General features: G+C 57.9%; 1 protein-coding gene across 1 annotated transcript in view; it reads right to left on the reverse strand.

Annotated features, from left to right (window-relative positions):
* PITPNM3 (PITPNM family member 3) overlaps window positions 1-3,245 on the reverse strand; it is an 84,592-nt gene extending 81,347 nt beyond the window's left edge. The window contains exon 1 of the mRNA XM_053911831.1: window positions 3,061-3,245. Coding sequence (XP_053767806.1) covers window positions 3,061-3,082 — 22 coding nt within the window. The 5' untranslated portion in view covers window positions 3,083-3,245. The remainder of the gene's footprint in view (window positions 1-3,060) is intronic.
* Window positions 3,246-12,768: the final 9,523 nt, after the last annotated feature.

Raw genomic sequence — 12,768 nt, forward strand, 5'->3', positions numbered from 1 at the left:
GCCAGATTTCCACACCCTTGGGCGCCTCCTGCCCACCCACCTCATTCCCAGCCGGCAGCAGTGCGGACCGAGGGACTGTTCCAACCTCCTAGTCTTCGTTCAAGCCCCACCTGGAAGCCTGCCCTCCTCACCTTCCTGTCTCAACCCTGCTAGCCTTTGAGGCCCAATTCCTAGAGAAATCCAGCCTTCTCCATTTCAAGCCACCACTGTGTCTGTACTGCACCAAGGCCTGCCCTTGCCTCGCTCTCCTTGCAAGTAACCATTGCACAATGGACCTCCTGGATCCCTCCCCACCGGTCCCCTGGCCCCAACAGCTAGCTGCCTTTCATCGCAGAGGCAGGCCCTCTCTCCCCCTTTGTCTGCCAGACCAAGCGCTCCCTGGGGGCCACAGCAAGGGCTCTCCTTCCCATAATGGCCCTGGTCTGTGTGACGGAAATCTCCCCAGAGATGGGCACTGGCGGCAGCCATTGGGACCCACCCTGCACAATCTAGCCAACACTTTCTGGGACCTGATTACGTGTTCGCTTGTACCTGGGGTCTCCAGGCAACGTGCAAGTGCTCCCCCTGCCTCCCTTCCGCTTCTGGCTGCCGGGGCACAAGCCCAAGGATACACCCACTACACGGCAGTGGGGTGGCCCTGCATCACGCACCACAGTGGCCCTGGGGACCAAACCCTTCTATCTTCCCTTAGCAGGTTGTCCCTTGCCAGTTTTTAGAGGGAACACCTCACAAAGCATGAAGCAGACCCCTCACTCACAGGCCAGGCTCTCACAGTCTCCGCCCCGGCCCTCAGCACCCCTTGGTCCCCAGGGTGAAGGCCTGATCTTTTCTGACCATTGGTCTGTCGGGGCAAGGCAGATGGCCCTGAATGGTCACCCCTCTCTGCTACGTCCCTTCCTTGGGCCTTAGTTTCTCTATCTGTAAAGAGAGGGATGTGGGCTCCTGTCTCCAAGGACCCCCTCTGCTCTAACGCTCACCGATCTACCCTGCAGAGACCCGGCCAGTGGGGAGGTGTGACTCCCATACACACTGCAGGACGGTTTCAATTCAGTGGCTTTAGGAGCCTAAAGAAGGAGGACATTGGCAAGATGTAAAGTAGCCTGAAAGAGCTGAGAAAAGGAGTAATCCGATTTTGCTGGGGTCAGTCCCCAGGGCTCCTTGGGGTGGCAGCTGAGAGTGGGAGAGAAGAGCCAGGCCAGTTCCATCCACAGAGGAGGGGAGTCGGCGCTGCCCCGAGGGGAAGAGCCAAGCGTGAAATTGCAGCACGAAAGACAGACTGTTTGATGCTCAAAGCAGGGCAGTGTTTTCACCTGTCACTGGAACAAATTCCCACGGACTCTCAGCCTCAGGACCAGAGGACCCACAGGCCAAGGCAGAGGGATGAGCCAGCACCCCTATTCCATGAGAGGGGTGACCTGTCAGGGCAGTGACGGAGAAATCCCACCATTGGAGCCGGCAGAGTCCAACAGAGCTGGCTCTGCCCGACCCTCCGGGCTACCTTGAGGGAGCTGTTTCTCTGAGTGTCTGTGTCCAGATGTTCTAGAGGGGGAGAGTCACGTTTCCTACTTCCCAGGGCCCTTGTGCACGGTGCCTGGTGCGCAGCACAAGCAGTAAGTGCTCACTGCTATTGTCACGGCAGTGCCCGGGCCGGTGATCGGCGCCCAGGGCGGGCACGCACGTGCACACACATGCCCACACAGAGCTGAGGTGGCAGGCGGACACACACCCTGTCTTGTGCCCTTTGGGAGGAGTGGGGGTGGGTAAGGACCTAGCTCAGTCAGGGAAGGAGAGAGAGATTCTTTTCCAGCCTCAATGGTGTCATGTCACTGTGCCTCCCCAGGAGGGGAGAAGGGAGGGAAGTGAGAAAGGGGGTGTTTGGATGTGTTCCGGTGCTTGCTGTGTCTCACACAACCAGCCCCACCCCAAGAGGATCCTCAGGGACAGAATGGAAATATATTCTTAGGCACCTAAATCATATACCCAGGGGGGATCTGAACCCAGTTCAGGGTCCAGGGTAGCATTTGTCGGGTGGCAGTGGATCCGCACACAGCCCAGTGGTATTCACGCCCAGTGTGTGTACACGTGAATTCACACTCATTCCATCACTTTCGTCGCTTATGGATAGAGTGGTGGGTGGAGTTTGTGCCAAGCCAATGCCTAGTCCCAGGGGATGGCACGGCACCTGCCAACGTCACATGTTGGCTATGAGTTCATGGCAGATTTATTTACACGTGCCAGCCTCACAAGTCAGCCCTGCTGAAACCAGCCTTGCTGCCCCCACTGTATGGTCAGCCCTTCAGGCTTTCCTCCATCCGCGCCTCCCAAGGCACCAGCAGGCCCACAGTGTGCAAACTGGGCAGAGTCTGGTCCACATCCTGATCCCCAGTGCCCAGCTCGGGACCTGGCACAGAGCAGATGTTGGTGAATGAACGTCTGGCTGAATGAATGAGCGGATGACTAACGCCCACTTCCTCACACCGCAGGCTACACCGCCTGAGTCTGAGGGACCCCAGAAGAGGTCGCACCTTCAGACCTCGGAACCTGAGCCCCTGCCTCTCGAGGTCCGGGTGGGGGGAGGAGGCGGAACGGTCCCTAGCGGGTGGGGTGTAGAGGACCCTTCCTTGCCTAGAAAACACCTCGGTCGCCTCACTGACCTGGGGGCGGGGGATCGTTGCGTCCTGGATAGAGCAAGTGGCAGGACCAGGAGGCGCGTCCTGGTTAGGGGGCGTGGGATGCAGCAGCAGCCGCGGGACAGCCCCTTCGGTCCCCGTGCCTGGGTCTGCCCAGGTCCTCCAGAGGGTGGTGAGCGCTCCCACAGCCTGACGGCGAGGGGGACACGGCGTCCCACGAGGTGACTGTGGGCACAGGAAGGACGCGGGGCGCGCGGAACCCTCTCTGCACGCGCGGGGGGTCCGGCCTCAACACCGCCCACTGCAGCCCTCCCGGAACCTCCGCCCACTTGCGCGAGGGGCTCACCTGAGCTGGCCGCCCCTCCTGGAGCCGCGCCGGTCCCTCCCCCGAGCCACCGGCCCGGCCCGCCCCGCGCCCGCCCGCCCTCACCTGCACGGCCCGCCTTGGCCATGTCCCGGGCGGCGGGCTCCGGCTGAGCTTCCCGGCTCCTCGCGGCTCCCGGGCTCAGCCCCGGCTCCGAGCCGCCTCCGGCCCGAGTGGACTCCGAGCGCCGCGCCCCGCGCCCCCACCCCGCGCGCTCGCCAGCCGCCACCGCAGCCGCCGCCTCACCGCTCCCTCCCGTTCCCTTAAAGGCGCCGAGTGGCGGCCGCGCCGGCCCCCCCGCCGCCGGGGAGGGACTGACGGAAGAAGGCGCCCAACCCGCCCCCGCGGGCCCGCACCCGGCCCGGGCCGCGGCTGCCGCTCCAGCCCGCTCCGCTCCGGCCCGCGCGGCCACCACAGCGCGCGGGCGCGACAGCGACCGAGACCCGGGCGGGTGCAGAGACTAGCGAGACCGCGCAAAGACAAGAGACTCTGCGGTCCATACCCTCCTGGGGCTGAACCACCAGCGGGAGAGAAATTCAGAGATAAAAATTCAGAGGAGACTAGAAACACAGAGCTTGGCACCGGGAGAGTAACTGAGCCAGCAGAGACGAGGAGAGGGGAAGGAAGAAGGGACACAGGGAGGTTCCCACGAAGCCAAGAAGGAGGTGGCTCCAGAGATCAGAGACAAGAGATGGACCCCTTCATCAGACCCTCCCCCAGAACTCTGGGTCATTTCTGGGGGCTGGCCTAGGCTCAGAGGGGCAGAGATGTCTACGCCCTTAACTGGAAAGGAAGATGTACAGTGTATGCAAATCCCCCTGGGACTCCGGCCCGAGCAGAGTTTGGGGAGGCCAGGAGCCTAGCTGTGAGCAGTACCCCCTCCACCTCCCAAACCTGGGATGCGACGCTTTGGTAAACAGTCCTGGGGGAGGCTGGGGGTACTTGGGTTGTGGCTTCTGCAGCCAGGGGTCCACAGTCCAGGCCCAGCAGGGGGCAACAGATGGCTGGCTGTCCCCGTGGTGCGTGGGAGGTAGCCAGGTAGAGGCCCAAGGGGAGAGCAGTCCTCTCCCTAGTCAGGGCCACGCCAGGTCTGGGGGCCCTACAGATATCTGACCAGCCTTTGGCAGCTCCCAACACCCCCTAAGCCAGAAAAGGGGGAGAGGGTAGCTACTCCTAAAATAACTGTTCACCAAGCCCTCCCCGGAGAAGGTGCCCTCTGCTTCCTTCTGAAGAACTGGTAACACCCAGTTACAATCTGCAGCCAGTCACCCAGCCACCCTGTCCCACCTCAACATTCACAGGCAAAGGTCCATCAGACCATCTCACCCTGGGGCTAGCCACGGTCCTGATTCCAGGGTTCCGTCAGCCCCTCTGCAGAAGCTGGACAAAAAGGAGCCTCGGTGGGCATTTAGTCCAGCACCCCCTCTAGGGCTCTGAGTCCACCCACAGAATTCCCACCAAGTGGCCCTTCAGCTCTTGGCTGATTACATCCAAGGGCAAGGAGCTCAGCAACTCGAGCAAGAGTTCTTCCATCTTCAGATGGTGCTGACTCTGAGAATGTTTTCCCTCATTTGAGCTGAATTCTGTTTCTGTTAATGACCCACCTGTGAGTCCTTCTTATGCCTCACCCAACAAATCCGAGGCTCCCCAGGGCCCTGTCCCAAATCCCTAGTGTGGCTTCGTTAACCATCCTGGTGTGCCAGAGACTGTGCTGGCTTAAACACTGGAAGTCCCACACGCCAGGAAACCCTTCAGCCCCAAGCACTCTGGACGGCAGTGCTGACTCCAGCAGACGGAATCTCAGGGGGTCCGGGGTCGTAAACCCAGAGCTGTTCTCCAAGGGCACACACTGGAGAACAGCTGGGAGAGGGGAATGGCTCCCTGCAGCCTTTCCCGGGGCGAGGTGGGGATGGGAATAGCAATGCATGGCTGTGGGACAGGCAGGGTGCTCGGGGCTATACACAGGTCCTGTCATTCAACCCTCGGCTACTCTCTGAGGTCTATTGTATCACCCCCAGTCTACACGTAAGGAGGTGGAGGCTGAGAAAGTCTGGCACTCGTGGACGTCCAGGGTTAGATTTTGAGTCCTGGCCTCACCCTTCCCTGCAGGTGGGGCTCAGAGGCCGGACCACCTGGAACACGCCCAGGTTTGGCCACCTGATCTGTGGGTGTGAGTGGCCAGAGAGAAGCAATACACTATTTCACAGGGGACACACCCAGGTCTGGGCACCTCCCCGAGCCTGTGGCTCATGGCAGCAATAGTGACCACAGTCTGGCCTGGGCCCTGCTATTTCTTTGCACCTCTGCGTGTGTATTGTGTGTGCACACACACATGTACTCACACCTACGCACACAGGTAAACACATCCTGCTCAGGGAAGATGAACCCTGAGGTGGACACGGAGACCCCTCCCCTCCACTCAGTCCAGTCACCACAAACCCTTGGGAGAGGGGGCAGGCTGTCCAGGGGAGGTGCCAGGTGGTGGGAATCGAAGAGTTCCCATCTAGCCATACCCCTTCCACACCCTCATTTCTCAGATGGGAAGACAGTGGGCCAGACGGACGGGACTTGCCACCCCGACAACGGACTTCCAGGCTCCACCACAGCTTCGCCTGTGCACACCACCTCCAGTCCCCACCCCCGCCGTCCCCTTTGTTTGAAATGCAGTCCCCTTATGTGGATCTAGAGTCTGGCAGGGAATGTGGGGCCCTGGCCCCCCAAGGCAGCTCCTGAATGTGCTGTCACCAGCTGCCGAGGAAGTCCCGCCCTGCCTTCAGATGGAGCAAACATGTCAGGACTCAAGGCCTTTAGATTAACCGGCGGGAGTTAACTTCCTGCGTCAGTAGAATCGCCCTTAATTGAAGAAAAGAATAACTAGCAATTTAGAGATGCTGACCTCGGGCTGCCTGCAGGAGAGAGAAGCAGGAGCCAGCAGGTGTTTCTTGGGCCTCCCAGCTCTGTGACGAAAATAACAGTGTCAGGGTTCCAGACAAAACGCTTTCTCTGGGACCGGCAGCCCAGGCCCTTTCCTCTGACCACAGTCTGTTCTGTCTCCGCCTCCAGGTGGCCGGCTGCTCCGGGGCCCAGTCAAGCATTACAGCCCAGAGAACCTGGGGGGGAATGTGCGGAGGCCAGTGCAGTCTATTACCTGGAGAGTGTGCGCACAGATGTGGGCAGATGGGAGAGCTCCAGACAGGTAGCGGTGCTGGCTGGGATGACTCCCCAACACAACAGACCCGAGGCCGGGGTGTCGATCCTGGACAGGTGGCACGCAAGCATTTGGAAAGGGAAGTGACAGTCCGCAGGAGCCAACATGGCCCCATGGAAAGCCGATCGTGCCAGGCTACCCGCACTTTCTCTTCGGACACATTACGACTGTCGGGGTTAGGAATCGCCCTGCCTGCTGGGCCCTGCATGGCTGCTGCCCAGCTCTCTGGTAGTGACTCTCTGAACAGCACGGGATTCAGGAGCAGGACAACAGGCCGGTCAAAGGACTTGTCCCATCCACTGCTGATGGAAGGGGGCCTGGGCAGGACTTGGGCTAACCAACTCAAGCACTTCAGCGAAAGATGCCGTGACAGAGAAGTCCCACGGCCTCCACAAGCGTCACATTGTCATCCCTCCCCTGAGCCACTGGAGGTGCCCTCCCTCCCTGCAGTGTCCCCTGGCCTGGTTCTCTACCCTTCTTGCCCCCTCCGCACCGGTCCCCACACTTTAAAGTCACTTGGTGTTGTACACTGCCAGGGGCCCACCTCCAATCACAAAAGGAGCCCCAGAAACAGATGCTCTTCTTTGGAACATTCCAGAATAGCTCTGAGAGTGGCTGGTGTGTTCTCACCGCTGCCTTCCTGCCCCAGGCTGCCCCCAGTTCTGCCCACCAGCCAGGACACTGGGCAGAACGGGCCGTTCCCTGGACACTGCGTTTCTTCTCCTCCTGGCTGGAGTCTATGGCTAATCTAGCCTATGCTTTGACCTTCAACCCCAAGACGGGTTAAGACCCTGCCCGTCCTCATCCCCTCTGGCAAGAGCCTCTTCCCAGCAGTTACATGGACAACCATGGCCTCACTTGTGTTCACAGCAGGTGCGATAAAGGGGGCACTCATTTGTGGTCTCCTGAAGAGGCAGGGAGGCTCCCCTAAGATCAACGAATGACCCCTAAGGGGATCCCCAGGCCTCCATGTGTTAGGACCCCCAGCCGAGACAGACCGCCCCCCCCCACCCCGCCCCAGCCTTCAAAGCTGCCCGCTCTGCTAGACACAGACTGCATTCCCCCTCTGGGCCGCCAGGGCAGGCTGTGGAATCCAGGCAACGCTCACGTGCAAGTGTCCTCAGTGTTTCCAAAAGCTATTTAGGACACCTTGCAGAACCTGTTAAACGGGTCTCATCAGATTTTTGCTTGCGTGCTGAGGTGCACCGAGCCCCGCCATGTCATCAATTGCTGTTTCGCTCCCTTCTCTGTCTTACTCCAAGGGATTTGGGAGGGAGGGTCTGGAGAGGCTGAGGGGTGGTTGGGTGGAGGCAGAGTGATGGAGCAGTTGCTGTAAGGAGCGGAACTGTGTGGAGGAGCTGGTCAAAGAGGGAAGCTGTGCAGTAGTTCGTGCCGTGTAACGGAGAGTGGGCCGGCTGGCCCTCCCCTGCCCACGGGCCGGCTGCAACAACCTACCTCCTCCGGCTTCAGCTTCTGCTGCAGGAGCTGTGTTTTGTTTGTTTGATGTCAAGACTGTTGAGATGGGCCCCAGGCAAGCTCGGTTGTCTTCAAGTTATACTTAGACCAAATACAAGTTAGAAACTAGGTGAAAATCTAAAACTCCACAGCAAAAGTAGCCCTTGCCATCTGTACCACCCCGTCTCCGGGAAGGAGCACATGTGAAGGAGCGCATGCAGAGCCAGCCTCCCGGCCCCCTCCTGGCCCCCCACACAATGCTGTTTATTTATGGCAGATGCCAGAACTCAGAAAACCAAACAGTTGTAGATGATACGGCACTGAAAAAGCAACAGATCTACAGGGAAAATCGGCTGTGGTCCTGATTACGAAGGCAACGGTATTGGCCAGGGCAGGAAATCATGTTCTGATTATGTAAGCAGATTATGTCATAGACGGCTTTATCTGCACCTAGTATACAATCTACACCTGTTACGGCTCCTGCACACCTTGCCTCAGGTACAGCCAGCCCTGCCCCCAGGTTCCTCCTGCTCAGGCAAGGCCCTTGCTCTAGACGCCAGGAGCTTCCAGCTCTGGCTGTGCCGGCTGAGCACCACGGAAACACAGGATGGCAGAGTTGGAAGGTCCCGAGGACCCTCTAGACCACAGGTGGCAAACACAAGGCCTGCAGGCCGAATCCGGCCCTCCAGCTTGTTTTATCTGCCCAGCACTTTGTTTCTACCCGGCAGCAGCACCGAGATCTCACTTAACTGTGAAGGGGTAGTTATACAGCCCTAAAATTACATTCGGCCCTTTGAAGGCGACCAAGAGGCTGATGTGGCCTCCGGTGAAAATGAGTCTGACACCCCTGCTCTAGACCTAAATCTTCTTATTTACTTTGTTTTAACCAGAGGTGCACATCATAGGTGTGACTGTCCTCCTCACTCCCTGACATCTCCCACAAACCTGGGCAGTCATGTAGGGTGGTAACCCCTCCTCTTTTCTTCCTAGTCCCTCTTCATAGCCCCTTGGATTTCACAGCTCCTCGCTGCTACAAACGCGGCTGCAACAAACATCCCCGGTGCTTCCTGTATTCCTGTGGGAGGGATTCGCTGGGGCTCACTTGGCATTGGATCCCGGAGCTGTGGGAACTGCGCCTTTCCTTAAATGCCGCATTTCCGAATTGCTCTTGAGAGGGTCCATGCCCTGAGTGACTGTGGTGAGGCTGAGGCCCACGCAGGGCAGTGACTTTGCCCCAGCTCAGAACCTGAGTGTTCTGACTTCCAGCCAGGAATCTGCTCACTCAGAACATTCCATCGCCCTTCCTGGGGCTCCTGGCAGTCTCCTGTGGAGTCAGCCCTGTGGCTGCCGCCTTGGTGACCGGGAACCTCAGCCTGTGATATACGTTTTCCCTCTCCCCTGTGCTGAGTGCGGAGGTACCCAGGGGCAGCAGAGAGTGGAGGAGGCAGGAGGCCTGACCTGGAGTCAGCGGGGACAGGCCCCTGTGCAACCACAGGGATGAGCCCTGGCAGCCCCTGGCCCACGTGTGATGAAAGCTCGGCTACAGCCCCCCTCCCCCTCCTCCTGCTTAGCTCTGCACAGTGTATTAGTCTTGATTCCCCAGCGAGGACCCCACGCTTCTTTGGGTTCCAGCAGCTGCTGAATAAATGCCAAGACCGAGTCACTGGGGGAAGGGAACCCCTAAGGAAGGGCTGTTCATTCCATCCTCCTGACTCCAGGCTTTGCTAAAACCTTGACGAGTGAGGCTAGCTGGGAAGCTCTTGCTGTGTCTGCTCTAGTCTCTCCTACGGCAATAACAACACAATACTCATAAGAGTAATAGATATCTGCTGTGTGCCCGAAGTGTTTTAAGTGCTTTTCGTATGTTACTTCATTTAATACTTACAGCAACATCAGGAGGGAGGCGTTACTCTGACCATCCCAATTTTACAGATAAGGAACTGAGGGTCAGAGAGGCGAAGTATCTTTCCATAGGCCACATAGCCAGTAAGTGGTGAAACAACATGCCAACCCAAGTCTTCTGATGCACAGGACCCCTCCTTAACTACCAGAGGGAAGAAGACAAGAAAAATAAGACAAAAACAAGACACAGAAGCCCTGGCTGGTGTGGCTCAGTGGATTGAGCACCAGCCTGCAAACCAAAGGGTTGCTGGTTCGAGCCCCAGTCAAAGCACATGCCTGGGTTGTGGGCCAGGTCTCCAGTAGGGGGCTTGAGAGAGGCAACCACACATTGATGTTTCTTTCCCTCTCTTTCTCCTCACCTTCCCCTCTCTATACAAATAAGTAGATAAAATCTTTATAAAAAAGACACTGGAAACTCGAAGCTGAGGCTCTACCACTATCCCCAGGTGCAACCTCGAACGATCCACCACCTGCCCTGACTCTCTGCAGCCTTGGCTGCACAAGACTTGCAAGTTGCCCAAAGCTTCTGAAGCTTGGCTCCAACCCCAGGTTCCCAAAGCTCCCTGCGAGGTGTCCTGGCAGGTAGACAGCTGAGTCAGCAGGATTCACCAGGGCACAGATGCTTCAGCTTTGGTCCCAGGAGAGGCCCCCTGGGGCTATGAATGCCTCCCTCCTCTTAGGCTGCCAACCCAAACCCCGCCCCCCCCACCCCTCCCGCACTGCTCTGGTTATCTGTTCATATTGGAATTTGAATGCTTCTGGTCAGAATAACTAAAAGCCCGAATTTTACAAGGGGTTTGAAAGTGAATTGACTCCACTTATTAACGATATGCTAGATTATTCATTGAGTATAAGGGCACTCTGGGGACTCCAGGCATCGCAGCCTTTCAGGAAGAGAGAAACATCCCTTTCAGAGTGGCTCCCAGTAAACCGCGGTGGGAGACATCTCACCAGGCAGGGGCCAATTAAATTACTGGCTGCGCGCAGTCCGTCAAGAAAACGTCCTGGCCCAGAAGGGCTGCGGGTGAATAAAGAGGCAGCTCTAGAAATCCCCTCCGGTTATTTTATGTAAATCCATTTCTGAAGGCAGGAAGGCAACGGATTTGAGGACAGCATTCCTGGGAAGCTTTGACTTCAGTCCTGAAATGGCTGAGAAGAGGAGGGACGGGCACCCCAGGAGCAGCACGAGACTGTGGCGGAAAGGATGCTGGGCAGGGGGCACACGCGGCTCTTTGTTTTCAGGTTCAGAGTCCCTGGGGAGTGTCTTCGGTGTGGGTGGGCGCTTCCTTGTGCCAATGAGGAACTTAAATAATTAGAAGTGTACATAGACTCGGGATCTGTTGGGGTTGGCAAGATGCAGCTCCAGCTCAGTGGACCCAGCCCCTCACTATATAGATAGGGAGGTGGGGCCCCAGGTCCTGGAATCAAAACTAGGATGTTGGTGGCACAGAATATGCTGAAAGGGGATCTCCAGGCTCCTAGCTTAGGGCTCTCTCCTTGCACCCTCCCATGGAGGGTGGCTCGTGGCGAGGAGTCTCTTCTACTCTTTCCTTGGCCTGCCCCCCTCGCTGCCCTGCGAAGCAAGTGAGCAGGACGGGGGCATGGGCAGCATAGGCTCACAGAAATGGAAACAAGGTTCAGACGCTGTACATGCAATAAGGATGCTTCCTGTCGTAACAAGCACAGACATGGGCTCTTTTAAGCAAAAGGGGAGTTTACTAGCAGGCGATTAGGGGTCTCAGAGACTCCAAGGAGGCTGCAAGGACAGATGTGCAGAGCAGACAAGACCTGAGGCGGCTCAAGGCCAGGAACCATAAAGTGCAACAGCTGTCTTGGAGCAGAATGACTGGCCCGGTGGCCCCTCTCTTCACCACAACACCCCACCACGAATGGACTCTAGAGGAAGCTCGTCTTTGCTCCCCTCATTCCAGCCAGGCCCGATGGGCCATGCCTGGGGCACGTGGGCAGGCCCCAGCTTCCAGGAGCTGGCCAGGGGCCTCGGAGGGTCGTGCTGGAGGACGTGGGTTCCTGCACCCTCAAGACGACATTCTCAGGGAACTGGGAGTCTCAGACACTTGTGAGGGCAGGACAATTTTCGCGACTGGCTGCAGCCACGGAATTGCAAATTACTTAGATCTGGAAGCTACGTCACGTCACGTCATCTGACAGACCCTGCAACTTCCTCCCCCCCCAAAGCTCACTCCTGAGTCTCTGCCAAAGTAAGGGTTCCAGACACCTCCAGGCAAGTGGTGCGGTCCGCTGTCTGGGGTGTGTGAACGAGGCACTTCTGAGTGCATCTGTGATGTGCGCTCCTCGGTGCGTGAGGGCCCTGGGGCGCCCACCGCAGGGAACTTCTGGGAGGGGCTAGGTCAACAGCTGCACTACCCGAGGAGGCTTTTTAGCTGGGGCTGCCACAGGCGGTACGGTTTGCAATGTTTCAACACTATGATGTTTCATATTTGGCAAATAAGAACAACTACCATTTTCAGAGTTCGAATTATATTTCAAGCTATAGAAAACAAAACGTAACCAAAGCCTTCTTGGCCTATGGGACGTACATTTCTGCTCTCCTCCCCACAGTGAGCTATGAGAAATGCCTGGGGTGAGGGAATTAAGGTTTTTTTCATGCAACAAAAGGGGGCCTGGCCTAAGAAAAGGGAGAAGTAACAGTGATGGAGTTGATGAGCCCCGGCCTGGGCCGGAGAGGCCCTAGGCTCTAGACCCACTTTGGTTTCTCATGGATGTCCCGTGTCATTCCCGTCTGTGGCTAAGCAGGTAACAACTTCCCCTTAGTCCTCAGAGCGAGGGACTGGGTGGCGCTTTGTGGTGGGGACACTGCTGTGTGCGAGGGCCACTTCAGGGAGCACAGCAGGGGCCAGGCCGGCTGCACAGCCCTTCAGGTCAGGGCTCCTTCCCCTGGCGCCCAGGCCTGCTGGACCTGAGAACTGTGGGGCTCCCGCAGCGGGGTGTGAAGCTGCAAGTGTGTGCGTGTGTGCCCATGCGTGTACATGCAGATGTGTGCGTTATGTGCATTCATATACCCGTGCATCGGGCACATGCGCACACGTGTGTGTGGATGTGCGCACGTGAGTCTGTGTTCTGAGGAAAGGATCCACAGCTTTTTTCAGATGTTTAGAGATCTTGACCCTTCAAAATAGCAAGAATGGCTATTTTAGTCCAGCCCTGTGTGTGGACAGGAAACAGGCCCC

This window comes from Desmodus rotundus, chromosome 9 (assembly GCF_022682495.2).
Source record: "Desmodus rotundus isolate HL8 chromosome 9, HLdesRot8A.1, whole genome shotgun sequence".
Taxonomy (NCBI): domain Eukaryota; kingdom Metazoa; phylum Chordata; class Mammalia; order Chiroptera; family Phyllostomidae; genus Desmodus; species Desmodus rotundus.